The sequence below is a fragment of the Pelobates fuscus genome, chromosome 3, assembly GCF_036172605.1.
Source record: "Pelobates fuscus isolate aPelFus1 chromosome 3, aPelFus1.pri, whole genome shotgun sequence".
Classification (NCBI taxonomy): Eukaryota; Metazoa; Chordata; class Amphibia; order Anura; family Pelobatidae; genus Pelobates; species Pelobates fuscus.
Window position 1 is genome coordinate 212,951,070 of NC_086319.1, and position 17,443 is coordinate 212,968,512.

The window sequence follows — 17,443 nt, forward strand, 5'->3', positions numbered from 1 at the left end:
TGTTCTGCGGAATCTGCATTAAACTGTATCTTCCAAACTACTGAACGGATCTGGGTGAATTTTGGATATGTGGTTCACCCAGATCCCCCGGTTCTGAGGATATACTTATGGGGTTATTGCATGTTTTGGGGTCCCTGTGATGGGTTTTATATAATTGTATTCCTCTGCCTGTGATAACGAGATTACCCATTGTGTTCAGTAATCATATTACAGGCAGAGGGGAGGATTTTGTGTGGGAGTGTCTGTGTGTATTGTACGGATTGATTGGTGTACTGTAAATCCCTCCCTTGCCTGGGAGAATCCTTTATAAGACAGTGTGTGAATAAATCTACAGTTGAGTTCTTCTTGACCCTCAATACGTAGCCTTGTCCCATTATTGGAGGGAACTGCTATATCACATTGGGGATTGCTATGCTCTACATATTCCCCTGAGCTTAATCACTTAGCTCTTTTAAGAGCTTGTTCTGGATACGCTCTCCTGGAGGAGAGGTCTTCCCCACACGGTCCTGGAGGACAGAAGCCGATCCAGGGTGGAAGGAAGATGGCGAGGCTCCAGTTAAGCTTCGGCGGTTGTGGAGTCTGCGGTGGCTGTGGTGTCCAGTGCGGTGCTTGTGGTCCTCGGCGCAAGCTAGGAAGCGTCCATCAACGGAGGGTACTCGGTCGGAGTACACGGAGCTCCGTTACATGAATATTTTGTTAACTGTTGCTATGCTCATTTTATATGCAGTGTATAGCAGTCTACTGAATATTATATCAGTTATGGTTTTTTTAATGTGAAACTGTATATTTTGCTGTACGGAGAGATAATGTGATTAACAGTACATTCTTGCACAATTATTTCTCCTGTACAGCAAGGCATGCTGGGAGACAGCCTTGCAGGCTAAGTTCCCCACACAGTCCTCTGTAGTAAAACCCCTACAAAGTCATTCAGGAAACCCCTTGCATGGGGACTTGCTTAAATACTGTGACCGTGAAATAAAATGACAGTTGACAGTTGGCTCCCAGACTATGTGTTGTCTAGTCCTTGGGGAAGAGGGATTATTAATACGCTGCCTGTGTTTTACCTGTTTTATCCTGACTACCAGCGGAGATACCATGGATTATACTGCTACTCCGCTACAATTGTATCTTCATAACTTAGTGAGCTTAAAAAGTTAGTGGTTATGGGTTTTTCGGGAAGCCTTCCGCGGGACTTTCGGTACATACCTATATTGTTTGTGCTGGGTTGTTAGATGGTGTAATTTTAGCATGTTTGCCCAGTTTTGTGGGCAAGTCTGGATTCTTGGTTTTATATATCCGCCAGTTGGGGCACACAGGAGGGGAAGAGGGAAGTTTAAACAGGGGGTAAACCAAAACTAGGTATTTACATGAGGCGTGGTACCTATACATGGTACCATGGGGGTGGAAACTTTCACATCTCTCTGTGATGGCTACGGGTCTAGCGTTTGTAGTTACATTAGATAGGGCACCTTAAGGTTGTGACTACTACTGGGGGTGTGACCATTTCGACATCTGTCTGTCAGTTCTGGTTATATGACCTCCGGATAAGGGAGATCCTTTGCACTCCGTGTGGCTTGTACTTTTTGTTGTGACATTTGCATACATATAACCACGGCATTTGCCTATACATGAGCTTGACCACCATTATACATTATTCATTCCCACAAGTTCGAGCCTGAGGATACATAAGCAGTGGTCCCAGGGCCATGAACCAAGGGTATTTTTAACCCCTTAAGGACGGCGAGCGTGCTATGTCGTCCTTGGGGACCCGGCTCATAGCACATCCCCGCCGTCCTATTTACTTACCCGGTCACCGGTGATCCCACGCCAGCGATCACGGTGTGGGGAATCACCTGGCAGCCCAGGGAGTCACCCTCCATCCGTATATATATATATATATATATATATAATGATTATATGTATATATTTATGCCATCATTTTACATAATTAGGTCATTTTATTAAATTAAATTTTTGGGACCTGCTTGACAACCCAGGTCAAAAGTCCAGGGAATTGAATTTGCTAGCACTACATTTAACCCTGTAACTTTCCAAGACACCATAAAACCTATACATGCGGGGTACTGTTTTACTCGGAAGACTTCACTGAACACAAATATTAGCTTTTCAAAACAGTAAAATGTATTACAACGATGATATCGCCAGTGAAAGTGAATTTTTTGCATTTTTCAAACACAAATGGCAATTGCATGTACAATATAATAGTTGTGATATGTTTTACTGTTTTGAAACACTAATATTTGTGTTCAGTGAAGTCTCCTGAGTATAACAGTACTGATCATGTACAGGTTGTATGGCGTTCTCAAAAGTTACAGAGTCAAATATAAGGCTTTTGTTTCAGTTTTTTCACATTGAAATTCGCCAGATTGGTTACATTGCCTTTGAGACTGTATGGTAGTCCAGGAATGAAAATTGCCCCCATGATGGCATACCATTTGCAATAGTCGACAACTCAAGGTATTGCAAATGGTTTATGTCCAGTCTTTTTTAGTAACCGCTTAGTCACAAACACTCAAGTGGCTACTAAAAAAGACTTGACATACCCCATTTGCAATACCTTGGGTTGTCTACATTTGCAAATGGTTTGCCATCATGGGGTTAATTCTCATTCCTGGGCTACCATACGGTCTCAAAGGCAATGTAACCAATCTGGTGAGTTTCAATGTAAAAAAACTAAAAAATTCAACATGCTATAGTTGACCCTGAAGCTTCCCAAAACATCATAAAACCTGTACATAGGGGGTACTGTTTTACATGTGAGACTACGCTGAATACAAATATGTGTATTTTATTGCAGTAAAGGCAAAAAGTATTATGACATTCAGAGTTAATTTCAGGTAGAACTAAAACATTTTAAAAAATTCTTATTTTCTCCCATTTTTGTAATGTTTTATTCATATTAAATTATGTTTCATACCTAAATATTTGATGTTAAATGAAAACCCTGTTTCCCCTGAATAAAATGATATATCATACGTGTGGGTGCACATAATATGAAAGAGGCGAATTACGCCTGAGCAGACATATAGCTCAAATTCAAGTTTTTGTTTACTTTTTGTTTTGATCACAATGTGTACATTTGGCTCAGTCCTTAAGGGGTTAACATTCAAAAACTCAAACAACAACACTTAAGAAGCTGGTGGGAGTTATTATCTTAGGTCTGACATTCCACCTCCTCCAAAGGTCAATAGGGAGGAATACGTTACTGAATGGAACATCCTTTATGAATGCTTGTTCTGTCTAATGTGCTTTTCAGTTAAAACTAAGAAGCTAAATCTGGATTCTGTTAACTTTTCATTGTAATCTGAGATTACCAGATCTTTCAAATATAATCATTTATTTCCCTCTATGGAACAAAATTTAAGGAAAAACACTGAGAATTTGTGAGTGAGAAAAAAAAAACATTCCAGAGTGATTTCTGGGATTTTAAATACAGGAATATTTTTAAAAATAAAAGATGTCTTAGACATAGATATACCACAAGTGGTAACTCTAAATAAAACAAAGAACGGTCCAGCACTCTCCAAAAATCATATAGTGTAATTTTATTAAGAACATAGCAGGAATCACACACATATCAACATTTCCACTCGCATAGGATCCTTTTTTAAGCTAACACAAACCAAAGCATCAACAGAATATATATTGTGCAAATCAAGGTGTTGACTCACAATTACAGTTATGTGTCCAAAATCAGTTAGAGAAAACTCACAGAATGTTTGTAACAATACTTAGGCTCATTATGATAACAGCATTACATACGAACCCATAGTAACAAACTAAAGTGCATATGTTCACTTTTATCATAAGTATAAAAAAAATGATGTTAAAACACGAAAGTCTCTCATATATGATTTGAAACTTTGTACTGAACAAGATTACACTTTATTCACAAAATGTACACACACAAAAAGTTAACAAACAAGCAAAGAAATCAAAGTGCATTGCTGTGCAAAGAAGTAATAAAGTGCTTAAATACAGTAATGATAAATAAGATAATTATTATGTAATATATAAAGTGCACCAGTAGATAAAGATAGATGAAGATCCGTAATTAACTCTCTCTATATATATGTACATCAAAAACATTATAGTTCTCAATGTTGGAGAGTAAAACATCAAGGCTTCAAGAACTTGCAAAAAGGTACACGATAGAAGGTGAACAAAGTATACATAGAAAATGTATTAAACATAGGAAAGACACACCACCAATAGAAATTCTTAAAGTGACAAGTCAAGAAACTTTTCAAGAAACAGGCATGCACACACTCCAAATGTTTAAAGTGACAAGCATACTTTTTAAAGCACACTTTTTTAAATGGCAGTCTTTTTAAAGGCCAAATGCCTATACATGAAAGATAAAAAAAAAAAAAGTGAAATACCCAAATGTACAAAAAGCACAATGCTTTATTTAAAGATTTCTTCTTCTTCTTCTTCTTCTTCTTCTTCTTCTTCTTCTTCTTCTTCTTCTTCTTATTATTATTATTATTATTATTATTATTATTATTTCAGATAATTTAATACTCATAGGAAATATTTATTCCAAATAGGGGTTATATTACACATACTCTGAACTGAAGCTCAAATAGGCATATATACTTAAAAGATAACATATATTCACATAATGTAAAACATCTGAAACATAAACAGTGACATAAATTGAATATAAACAAATAATATACATATCATCTTAAAGGATTACCAGAGGTCAATAAATTCCCTCAATCCAGTTGTTAATGAAGAAGATATGACCTCTATTCAAGACTTCTTGTATTAATGGAAATCAGGTAGTGAAACACAGAGGTATATAAACCTTTAATGCTGCTGTTACCCATGGTGAAAACCAAGCTGCTTGATCCACTGATGTTCACTGGTGAACTGAGATGAACCTAAGAATTACATAAGAGAAAAAAAGAAACACATTAGAATAAATGGAAGAAAAAACAAATCATAGTCCATATTCATACCCAGGTCCCATCCAATTAAATTCCCTAATTCCATAAAGCTCCATCTGTGTGAGTAATTGTAATCTATAAAATGAAATGTCACAGATTTTGGAGATAGGCTTATTGATAGACATGTTTACACAAGTCTTTACACATGTTTACACATTTTAGTACAAGGAACACCCTAACATGACTGTCCAACATATTCTCCTTAAAATATTTCAATATCTTACCTGTCCACCTGGTAGACCAATTGTTGCAGGATCTAATTCCTTTCTGTGTTTATTGTCCATACTTTTGGATAGCATTTTAAGACCACATTTATGCTCTGCTAGTTCATATCTCAGTGGTAACTCTAACCTATTATTGAAACATTTTTTGCAAATTTGTATTTATTTATTAATTTTTGTGAAGCCTTCTGAATAGAAAACAATAGAAGAAACAAGGGTACAAAAGTTGGAGATTACACTTCCATTTGGAAACTTACCAGTGGATAACCACAAGGAAAACAACACAAATGTCATGTACTGATTAGACAGTCTATGTTCTATTGTGAAGGTGTTCAGACATACATAGAATCATTACAAGAGTGTGTGAGTAGGCTATATAATACCTGATCAGTAAGGAAATAGCGTAAGGAATATAGTAACCTCAGAAGATTCTTGGAACCTTGGAAATTGCCACTTACCCAGATATGGTGCTTAACATGTTAAAGAGTATTTCTATAACAAATACCCAGTCAAGAAGCATCACCCAAAGGGAGAGAACAGAAAGGTAGTAAGAAAAGAAAGAAGAAAAGGATGGCTGCAAGAAAGCAAGATGTATTGTTACATTAGGTCCATTTTGAACATGAATATCAACCAGGGGAACTAATATGTTCCATGGCCCTGAGTTCCTCCATTGACTATCTATTGGGTCAGGCTTGTGACCCCTGTCTGTTTCCAAGGGGCAGGAATCAACACTATAGGTGCATTTAAGAAATGATTAGTCAGGGATTTCTTAAACTTGAATATAGGAATTGGAACATGATTAGGTAGCATATCAGTAGGTTGAAACAAGAGACTCTCCTCTAATACATAAGTATTGGTTTCATAAATTTGTTTCCAATACAGTTTTAGCAGACTACAATCTCACCAAATATGGAGTCCCTTGCCCATGTTTCCAACATTTGTCTAAAACATATAAGGGAAAAAGTGATGCAGGAGGTGAGGCATTTAGTAAAACCTAACATTAGTTTGTAGCTTGTGTCTTGAATAGCAGAACTAATTGAGGAGTGGTGAAGGAGGATAAACATCTTAGACGACTGAGGCAAAGGCTGAGTTCTGGTGTTCAGCATCTGATAAAGAATGGATATTCCCCTTGGCATGCAACTATGATCTGTGCAGAATGAACAAGTCCTTGTTTCTCTACAAGTGATGTATAATAATGATGTATTTGGAATTGTACAAACATGACTACTATAAAGTTGGATTTGTCCCTATAGAGAGACCCTACCGAGGTGACACTAAAGGGAGAGCTCACAGCTGAAAGGCAGACAATAGGGCCAAAACCTAAAAATTACAATGAAGGGGATTAAAGACCTGAGGAAAAATCTGGATTGCAAGTTAGTGGGAGGGACTGGCAGGAGTAAGAAGATAGTCATGTCTGTCTCTACAAAAGAACTATACTGATAGTGTAGCCCCTATATATGTATGTTTAAGTAAACCTGGCATAGTGTGATGCCTCCCTAGCTAAAGTCAAGTCAAGCAGTGCACCACAAGAGTCAGTCAACTCCCAGGCCACCCAGTGAGGTGTCCAGAATTGTGTTTTGCCAACAAACAAGTGTAGTAAATGAGTGGTGGAATAATATAGTTTAAAAGATGGAAGTCCCACTTTGCCCAGGTGCTTAGGGAGTAGTGATTTCTGCTCACCCCAAACTACCTTAATGCCGAATCCAAAGAGGAATAGTATGCTCTGAGATTTTGTATTGATATTTTTTAATTGGTAAAGCAAATTTATATTTGAGCTGGTGGAAACAAAAAACATAAGGTTTATTCCAGGACTTTAGGTCTTATTTTATGGTTCGAAAAAGAGGGATACAGTTCAGAGTATAAAATTGGGCCAGGTCTTTGTGGATCCATATAACTAGGTATTTAAGCACCTCGGGGCACCATTTCAATTAGAATGTACTCACCAATGTATTGATAATGGTGGTTGGGAGCATTTTTTTTTTTTTATTCTTTATTTTTTGTGTGCAAGATTTCACAAATGAGCCGTGGTGCCACAATAGCAGTCACATGCACAATTTCAACATACATTTCACATATGGCACATTTAATGTCTGCACAATTTTTATAATGATAATGGTAGGGTATTAAGCTTAAGCATGTGGTGCTCCCGCTATATTCGTCGCTAGTATTGTCAGTTTTAACAATTGGTGCATAAACCCAGGTATACTTAAGATTACGGTTTGTTTTGCTGAGGTTTGCCTCGCATATAGTTAAATGTATACATGTTCTAATCATATGATTGTACAGTCGCTAGTGTGTCATTTTGGCGAAGTGGTTTAACTCTGGCTTGGTCTGCCTCGGGTGCCACCTTGGAGTGTGTGGAGTTCATTGGTGTTAGTCTGCCTTCACTCCTCCGGACAGGTCTGGGGTCTGCTTGGTTAGTATCAGGTGAGTTTGTCAGGGCTTGTGTGTATTGTAGCTGTCTGCGGTAGTGTGTGTCTGCCTTGAGTAGTGTCTTGGTTTGCGTATATGTGTTTCTCTCTGCCTATTTTTGTGCTGGTTGGTTGCTGTGTAAGTCCTGGTGTGTGTGGGTCTGTGGGTACCGTCTGTTTCAGTATGTGCAGGATTGGAGCAGCGTCCCAGTGTCCAACATAAAGTCCAGAAAAAATGGTGACTAGCCTCTGTAGTGGCCATATAGGGCCTCCGGGGACCCGGTAGCAGAGTCCAGTCAAGCTTTTCTCGTAGCCGTGGGCACTCCTGGGGGTCTGCTTCTGCAGCTCGTGGTTTGAGTGCTTTCTTTGGAGGCAGCATAGGGGCTGTCATGGATCTCAGCCTGGCATTTCCTCCTGTGCTTTCGGGTTCGCCGCTTCTGAAGCAAAAGTTTGAGGTTGAAGCTTCTGGGCGGCTGCAGTCTGGGAGGGCTTGTACGATAAGGTTGCATGGTATTGTTATGGGCAAATGCAAATATTACAAGTTTTAGAATGAAATGTTGTATTTCTTAAACGGTGTACTTTGTCTTTAAGAGATATTGCAAATTGACAAGGTGTTAGAAATGGAACATGTTTTTCATAGATGTTTCTTTAAGCAATAACCTCAGTGCATAATATGTTTGCGCCATTTTGTCCCAGACGAATTACTATAACAATAATGCATAAACAAGCTTCAAGGCTATACTACGACTCTTTCAGTACACAATATACTGTGGTAACCCCAAGTTAATGGAACTTCCCCAAATCCGGGAATCTCCCACGACTGTGCACTTACGTCTTAGTATAAACAACAGATAAGCTATTCAGACTTTGGGAAGCCATCTTGACCCATGTTGGTGGAAGTTCCCCAGGTCCGGGAGTTTCCCATGACGTGTGCACTTGCTTTTAGTTATGGCCTTGTATCTAAAGGGAGGTCCTAAATTGATTTAAAGTAGACAAGTTACTTTTTCATATATGAACTATGGTGACCCTAAAATGACGACACCTAAGGAATAAATAGGTGTACTTTTAAATGTTAACAAACAGAGGAGAGACTTGGAGACAGACGCTGCTCCATCTTAAAATGACTGAGAGGCTGACATGATGACATGTTCAGAAGGGTATGTTAACCTATTAATGATATTTGCAAGCATTTAATTTCATCTTATAAACTCTGCTATAATTGATTGTATATATCTATTTATATTTTTATATAATAAATATCCAAAAAGACAAAACTATTGCTTCCAAGACAATCCTTATTTTATATTGTATTCTCAATTATTTACATATGTTAAATAGAGGATCTCTTACTAACTATATAACATTATGGCTAAGATATCTGTATGGTTAGCCCTACTAAGTTCTATGCTTTTGTCCACAGTTTAATGTCCACAGTTTAATGGAGAGGGTGTTATGGGCAAATGCAAATATTACAAGTTTTAGAATGAAATGTTGTATTTCTTAAATGGTGTACTGTGTCTTTAAGAGATATTGCAAATTGACAAGGTGTTAGAAATGGAACATGTTTTTCATAGATGTTTCTTTAAGCAATAACCTCAGTGCATAATATGTTTGCGCCATTTTGTCCCAGACGAATTACAATAACAATAATGCATAAACAAGCTTCAAGGCTATACTACGACTCTTTCAGTACACAATATACTGTGGTAACCCCAAGTTAATGGAACTTCTCCAAATCCGGGAATCTCCCACGACTGTGCACTTACGTCTTAGTATAAACAACAGATAAGCTATTCAGACTTTGGGAAGCCATCTTGACCCATGTTGGTGGAAGTTCCCCAGGTCCGGGAGTTTCCCATGACGTGTGCACTTGCTTTTAGTTATGGCCTTGTATCTAAAGGGAGGTCCTAAATTGATTTAAAGTAGACAAGTTACTTTTTCATATATGAACTATGGTGACCCTAAAATGACGACACCTAAGGAATAAATAGGTGTACTTTTAAATGTTAACAAACAGAGGAGAGACTTGGAGACAGACGCTGCTCCATCTTAAAATGACTGAGAGGCTGACATGATGACATGTTCAGAAGGGTATGTTAACCTATTAATGATATTTGCAAGCATTTAATTTCATCTTATAAACTCTGCTATAATGGAGTGTATATGTCTATTTATATTTTTATATAATAAATATCCAAAAAGACAAAACTATTGCTTCCAAGACAATCCTTATTTTATATTGTATTCTCAATTATTTACATATGTTAAATAGAGGATCTCTTACTAACTATATAACATTATGGCTAAGATATCTGTATGGTTAGCCCTACTAAGTTCTATGCTTTTGTCCACAGTTTAATGTCCACAGTTTAATGGAGAGGGTGTTATGGGCAAATGCAAATATTACAAGTTTTAGAATGAAATGTTGTATTTCTTAAACGGTGTACTGTGTCTTTAAGAGATATTGCAAATTGACAAGGTGTTAGAAATGGAACATGTTTTTCATAGATGTTTCTTTAAGCAATAACCTCAGTGCATAATATGTTTGCGCCATTTTGTCCCAGACGAATTACAATAACAATAATGCATAAACAAGCTTCAAGGCTATACTACGACTCTTTCAGTACACAATATACTGTGGTAGAGAATCTCTTACTAACTATATAACATTATGGCTAAGATATCTGTATGGTTAGCCCTACTAAGTTCTATGCTTTCAGACATTATAGTGGTAAATAAGGGAACCAGCCATGGTTACAGTATGTGTGCTACAGGCTTCCGGGGAGAATTCCCTTGTTTCCCGCTATTTGTCTTTCGACATGCGGCTACTTGCTGGTGTTGTTTGCAACTTAGGGTAGGTTGCTTGTTTATTCTGGGAGCCTGTGCGGACTGCTAGCCGGTTCTTCCATTTGATTGTCCCTGCAGGACTCGGTGAGTCATTCTTTATTTGCCCATGTGGTTGCAAGCTGTCCGCCATTTTGGAGCGCTCCGTCCGGGTTGTGCTCTGTGGCCCTGTTGGCGTTTGGGCTCGGCAGACTTCATTGGTGGTCGCCCGTGGGGACCGGGATAACCCCCACCGGCCCAAAGGGGGGGGGGTAGCAGGACGCCATTCGGAGACCCGGGGGAGCGGCCATCTCTCCCCGGCTCAAGCTCTCGTAGGCCCCAGGCCTTGGTCGGGTTACTCCGGTGCCGCACCAGACCGTGAGTGGTATCATCTTGTGTGTCCCCATCTTGTGGGCAGTTTGGGGGCTGATTTGGATTGGTGGCTGCTTATGGCACTGAGTTGGCTCCGATTCTCTGGCCCAGATCCTGGAGCTCAGACGAGACACGTCTGATCTGTTCAGCGGTCAGGCTCTGCCCCCCAGTTGGGAGCATTTTGAGAGGGAAATTTCCGGCTGATTAACTAAGAACATGTCATTTGCATGCACAACTACTTTATGCTCAATGTCCCCCTTCCGAAAACTACAAGTCCTAATATAGTCAAATTGCTTCCAGCAATGGTTCAAGAGTTAAAAAGCTGCACTGACAATGGGCAATTTTGTGAGTACCATTCATGATAGACACTGACAGCAACAAAGCCCCATTAATCCATTAATCCACTCTTGCTGTAGAACAGGTGTAAACAAGGGACCCACGTACAAATATCTAAACCAAATGTGATATGATGCATGGTGACCATCATGAAGGTCCCATCCACCAGATCAGTAGCTTTCTCAGCATTGGAAGAGAGGAGAAGGAGAGGGCTACCCGAGTGCCTGCACCAAGTTAAGCATCCTAATGCTATCCTCCCTTTGGGGAACTAACTCAGATTGATCCAGGTGGACTAGTTGAGGGGAAAACTCCCTGAATTCACAATGAAAAACCATTTGTGAAAAGTTTAAGGTCAGTGTTCAAAAGTGATGTAAGCTAGAGTTTTTTCCTTCTTTGGGTACTATTTTTGTATGGGCAGCTAGCATATCTCTTGGAAGTTAAGAGTCAGAAGCAATATTATAATATTAAGAGTAAGGTCACCAGGTTTTGGGACCCTGTCTGCTTTGGAATGCTTAAGAGCAGTCTCTAATTCATCCATCAAGCTTGGACCCTCTCATACTCCACTGTCTCTTGAGTAAATTTATGATGGACAAATTCACCCAGAAACATATTGATCTTTTCCATGGTTGCAGGAGTTTTGGGTCCCAGCAGAGCTGGAATAATAAGAATGGGAAGCATCAGAAATCTCATCAGGGGATTGGGAAGTGGTTTCAGAAGATGTGTGAATCCGATGTGCATGGCATTGGGAGTGTTTTGTTCCAGGGCATTCTTGCCAATAAGAGGCCACGTTTATTGAAATGTTCAAAGAAAAAAACATCTGGATTCCTGAAAAACATGATGTTGCTTTTGGGAAATGAGAGTATTCATCTGTCTCCAGGTAAAAAAAGTAAATCCCAGAAAATGGTGTTAGCTAATCCCCTCTTGTGAAGTTCTTCAAGCTGTTGAATCCTTCGGAAGTACACAGTTATTGCTGCACCATATACTCTGAATGTATCATTTGTCTGCCTCCCATATTGGTTTATTGGAGATGTCAGATGTGTTATAATCTTAAAAGCACTGTGTCAATTCAAAAAGGATCTGAGCCACAAAACCTGACTCCTAAAAGAGAGTTTTGTTAAGCCTCTAATGTTGTTGTGCAAGGCAGAAAAGTGGAGCCTGCAGTCTCACCTCCACAGGAGAATGATCTGACAATGTGGACACTCCATTTCTGTGCTAACCAAGTTGGAGAGGTACTCTTGGCTATGAATGAGTAGACAAGATGGTTGTAAATAGGATTTACCTGCAAGAAAAAAAATAATAACCTCTGGATTTCTGACCCTCCAGCAGTTAACAAACCCCTTCCTATTTAATAAATGCCAAATCTGATTAAGTATTCTCTCAGTGAGACAAAACCACCACCTAAGATATCAACCATTGGGTTTAAAGGAACATTGAAATCCCCTACTAGAACTAAAGTATCAGTTCTGAAATTCTTTGAGAATAAATAATCTCGACAAGAAGGAATGTTATACCACATTTGGGCATAGATTGAAGAAAACTTGTAGGAATGCAAGCACATTGAACAACTTAAAGTCCTGTTGTACGGCATCAAGGGCAACAGTTGTGTCTCTTGCCATTAGGATAACAACCCCTGCTTTCTTGAAATGTGTATTATGGGAAAAGAAATCCATCAGTCGGTTTACGTCGCGTAGCATCTTATAGGAATCCTTCTGGACTGCTTTCTTAATAAAGCCACCTAGACCTTTCTAGTCCAAAGTCCACATAATAATGTTGCTCTCTTTTCCAGAACATTCAAACCCTTAACATTATTAGAGCAAAACAATAAACCTTTTAATTTTAGTAAGTGCATTTTCTGAATTGGAGCCATCATAGAAAATAAAACTGGAGAATTAAGGAAGGAACAAAGACAAGATCTTAGGGCGGACCACAAGAAACAGGACATCTTAGAAAATGAACAGGCAACCCACAATCTCCACCCAAAAGCTAGAGGTTAGAGAGGAGTATAGAAAGCATGAGTTTCCCAAAATGGATTAACAGCTAAACCTCCAGCAAAATCAAGAGATGGAAGTGAGACACAACCCCCAAAATGGGAGAGAAACACAGTATAGACAGCCTATACCCAAGGGATCATGATAGTCCTCCACCAACAATCACATTGATGAAATTCCATTACATATTTCTGTACCCACTAACATTTTTTATCTCAAAGCCACATACCATCAATGCTGGCAGGGGAGGGTTCAACTGTCTCAACTGTATTCTCTCGTGGTACTAGGCTATTAATAATAAGAAAAAGGGAATAAAGGAAAACAGAAGGTAAACCAAAGAAGCAGAAAACTGCAAAAACAAAAGGAAAGGGAGAGGGACCGAGCCCATGGTAAGACAGGTGGGAACAAAGGGGAAAGAAAGATGAGGAAAAAAGGAAATGTATAGGAAGAGTAAGCAACAAGGAATAACACAATAGTGAAGAGCGAAGGGCATAACTTACTAACCTAGACCAGAAACCTGTTCCTTCCAAATCTAGAGTTTACACAAAAGGTAACTGTAAGCACCCGCCAATACAAACATACTGTTTTCTTTTTTTCCTCCTCCATTGTTTGTGTTTGTTTTACTTTTTTATCCCCCCCAATCCTAATAAGAGTGTATGGTAAATCTAAAACTCAATTGCCTAAACCGAAGGTCCAAAGCTGGAAAGCTCAATATGCTTTACACTGGCTCCCTCTACATTCCATGAAGAACCTCCAGACCTTGAAATCATCCAAACATAGGGTCGAGAGCCAAGCTGAATAAGATCCAAGGACAAGCTATGGACAACAGATACAAAAACCCTCTAAACCCCACATGCCCCACCCAATCCAAGGATGAGACCCACATGAACATATCATACTGCGAGTGAATTGAAGATAGTGAGTTCAGGGCAAGGTAAACCTGGAGCTTTGTAACATGCCCATCCAAACAGAGCCCATGAGAATATAAGTAGACATTCTATGGAAGGGGACAGGGGCATCCAAACAAACTAAAATTAGTTATTGACAAACAAAAGTCTAGGACGAGATGTACTTCATATACTATACTTGGTATATACTTCATACCATAAACATAGTGACCAATCTTTTCAGGACAGTATATGCTAACGGAGCCTGCAATCAGCCCTGTACTTCATCCATGGAGCCAGCAGCTTCTCCATTCATTCCGCTGGTTGTGTGGCCGGAGGGGTCAACAATGGTGGCAGGTGCAACCTCTAGATGTCGGTGGCCACGGGGGGTTTTGTGAGATGGGATACAGGATCCAATTTTAAATTGGGATGCCTGGTAGCTCCAGACCTCACAGAAAAGTTAGGACATATCCAGGCCTACTTACAGAATGCCTTCTAAACCGAGAGGCTTAAGGAGCAGCCCCACCTATGAGAGATTATCCTGGTCTGCAGCTCGGCAGTAACTGGTTGCAGAGTCTGGCAGGTATCTAGAGAGGTGGAGAGAGATCTCTGCTGCCCAAAATAGCTAAGTTTGGTACATTCACTCTTTTTGAATCATCCACTCCTTAACAGCGAAGGAAAGGAAACAACATATTGCTGGACAATCACGGGTCAGCAGCCATAGTGCTCGGGGGACTCTATCAAGCTGCAAAATGTTGGGGAAGTCAGCTCCCAAGATCATGGTAAACAACTCTTGCAAAACTTCAGTGAGGTGCTCGGGAGTAGAAGTCTTGGATAGGCCCCTGATTCTTGTGTTGCACTAAAGCCCTCTGTTATTCAGATATTCTATAAGGCACGTAATGTCTACTGCTCTGCCACTGGGATGTGTGGTAGATCACATGGTGAGGTCTGTGCCTTTCAACACTGACCCACCATTCATGAGAGGTCTGCACAGACATACCCACTCATTCCTTCTGGATCATAAAGTGGATATCTTAGCTAAGTGCTGCCTGTGCGGTCTTTATGACTAAGAAAGCACTGTTAGGTCAGACACCTACCCTGCACTGGTAACATTATCCTCTGCCTCTGACCTCGTGTTGAGAGAATCATTGGAACGATGTTTGGGAGGATGGTGACATAGGAGGACCAGGGTGCAATCTTCGGAGGTCCACTGGAGTTAATATTAACCTGTTCATTGGGCCAAATTTGCCACTGGGGGGTGCTGTGGATATTGGCCATCCAAATCCCATTTTCTTGCCTCAGCCTATACATTTTAACTAATCTCTTCAGTGCTTCAGCAGGTAGGTGGAGCTCCAGGGTTATGCATTAATTTTGTTGGACAGTCAAACCATGCCCTTTTCATTGAAACTTCAGGGATTCACATGTTAAAGTTATCTCCTCCTGGTAACATTAGGTAAATACAACTTGAGATGAACAACACCATAGACTACTTTATACCCTGTAATTATTTATTGATCAAAAATAAAGCCAAAATGAAGAAGCCATGTGTGAAAAACTAAGTGCACCTTATGATTCAATAGCTTGTAGAACCACCTTTAGCAGCAATTACTTAAAGTAATTGTTTTCTGTATGACTTTATCAGTCAGTCGCATCATTGTGGAGGAATTATGGCCAACTCCTCTTAACACCGTTTCTACAGTTCATTGAGGTTTGCTGGCATTTGTTCCTAGCTGATCATGGCAGCATCACTTATGGGTAGCTCCGTCCCAATCAGGAACAGGACAGGAAAAAGGTTCAATTTATCTGGACCAGACTGGGGTATAAAACGTCCCTCTTCCTTCCATCCCACAGTCTTTTTTCCTGGATATTTTTTTGGGCCACCTTCCCATGTGTACCATGGGCTTCCAGATGAAGTCCAGCCTCTCTTCATCTGAAGAACTCAGTAAACAGCCTGCACAGGCAGGACTAACTAAGTTTGGTACAGATTAGCCTCTGTACTGCTTTGTGGGAGAAAAGGATAATTAGCCTTCTAGATTAATGATGTGGGGTCGGATGTTGCCTTAAAAATTCCCCTTATGGCATAAAAGAAAACCCTGATCTGAGGGCAGAGAATTTGGAGAAGCCAGGGTAAGTCTTGGGACTTATTGGTTTTTTATCTCTATATTCTTAGTTGTTGTTGATTCTAACTAAAAAGGGAGATTGCCTGTTTAACCCCTTCAGGACCGGACTGTTTTTGCGATGTTTGTACGTTAAGGACCAGAGCTATTTTCTACAGTTCATTGAGGTTTGCTGGCATTTGTTCCTAGCTGATCATGGCAGCATCACTTATGGGTAGCTCCGTCCCAATCAGGAACAGGACAGGAAAAAGGTTCAATTTATCTGGACCAGACTGGGGTATAAAACGTCCCTCTTCCTTCCATCCCACAGTCTTTTTTCCTGGATATTTTTTTGGGCCACCTTCCCATGTGTACCATGGGCTTCCAGATTAAGTCCAGCCTCTCTTCATCTGAAGAACTCAGTAAACAGCCTGCACAGGCAGGACTAACTAAGTTTGGTACAGATTAGCCTCTGTACTGCTTTGTGGGAGAAAAGGATAATTAGCCTTCTAGATTAATGATGTGGGGTCGGATGTTGCCTTAAAAATTCCCCTTATGGCATAAAAGAAAACCCTGATCTGAGGGCAGAGAATTTGGAGAAGCCAGGGTAAGTCTTGGGACTTATTGGTTTTTTATCTCTATATTCTTAGTTGTTGTTGATTCTAACTAAAAAGGGAGATTGCCTGTTTAACCCCTTCAGGACCGGACTGTTTTTGCGATGTTTGTACGTTAAGGACCAGAGCTATTTTAACACTTTTGTGGTGTTTGTGTTTACCTGTAATTTTCCGCTCTCTCATTTACTGTTACGATACAAATTATATATTGTTTTTTTCAGGACAAAAAGGGCTTTCTTTACATACTATTATTTTTATCATGTCATATAATTTAATTAAAAAAAATAGTAAAATATGGTGAAAAAAAACAAAAAAACGTGTTTTTTGACTTCTACTTAAAAAATATTTTACTGATCTACAAAATCGAATGAAACAAACTGCTAAATAGTTTACAAATTTTGTCCTTAGTTTAAAAACACCCAAAGTTTACGTGTTTTTTTGCCTTTATTTGCAAGTTATAGGGCTATAAGTACAAGTAGGAAATTGTGGTTTAAAAATTTACATTTTTCAAATGTATCAATAGTGACATTGTAACACTGTTATGTCATAAATCTCCAAAAAACACCCCACATGTATATATTTTTCTTAAACTAGATAACCCAGGGTATTCATCGAAGAATATTTTGATACTTTCTATGCAGCCATTTTACCACAAACCTTTGTCAAACTTTGCATAGGTAGTTTATTTTTTTTATTTTTTTCACATAAATTGAACATTG

General features: G+C 39.4%; 1 protein-coding gene across 3 annotated transcripts in view; it reads right to left on the reverse strand.

Moving 5' to 3' along the window:
* Positions 1-4,590: 4,590 nt before the first annotated feature.
* Positions 4,591-17,443, reverse strand: part of LOC134602749 (protocadherin alpha-C2-like) — a 367,306-nt gene continuing 354,453 nt past the window's right edge. For 2 of the 3 annotated variants that reach the window (XM_063448047.1, XM_063448046.1), the window contains exon 2: positions 4,591-4,910. In XM_063448047.1, coding sequence (XP_063304117.1) covers positions 4,776-4,910 — 135 coding nt within the window. In that variant the 3' untranslated portion in view covers positions 4,591-4,775. The remainder of the gene's footprint in view (positions 4,911-17,443) is intronic. The other variant, XM_063448045.1, reaches the window with a different exon arrangement.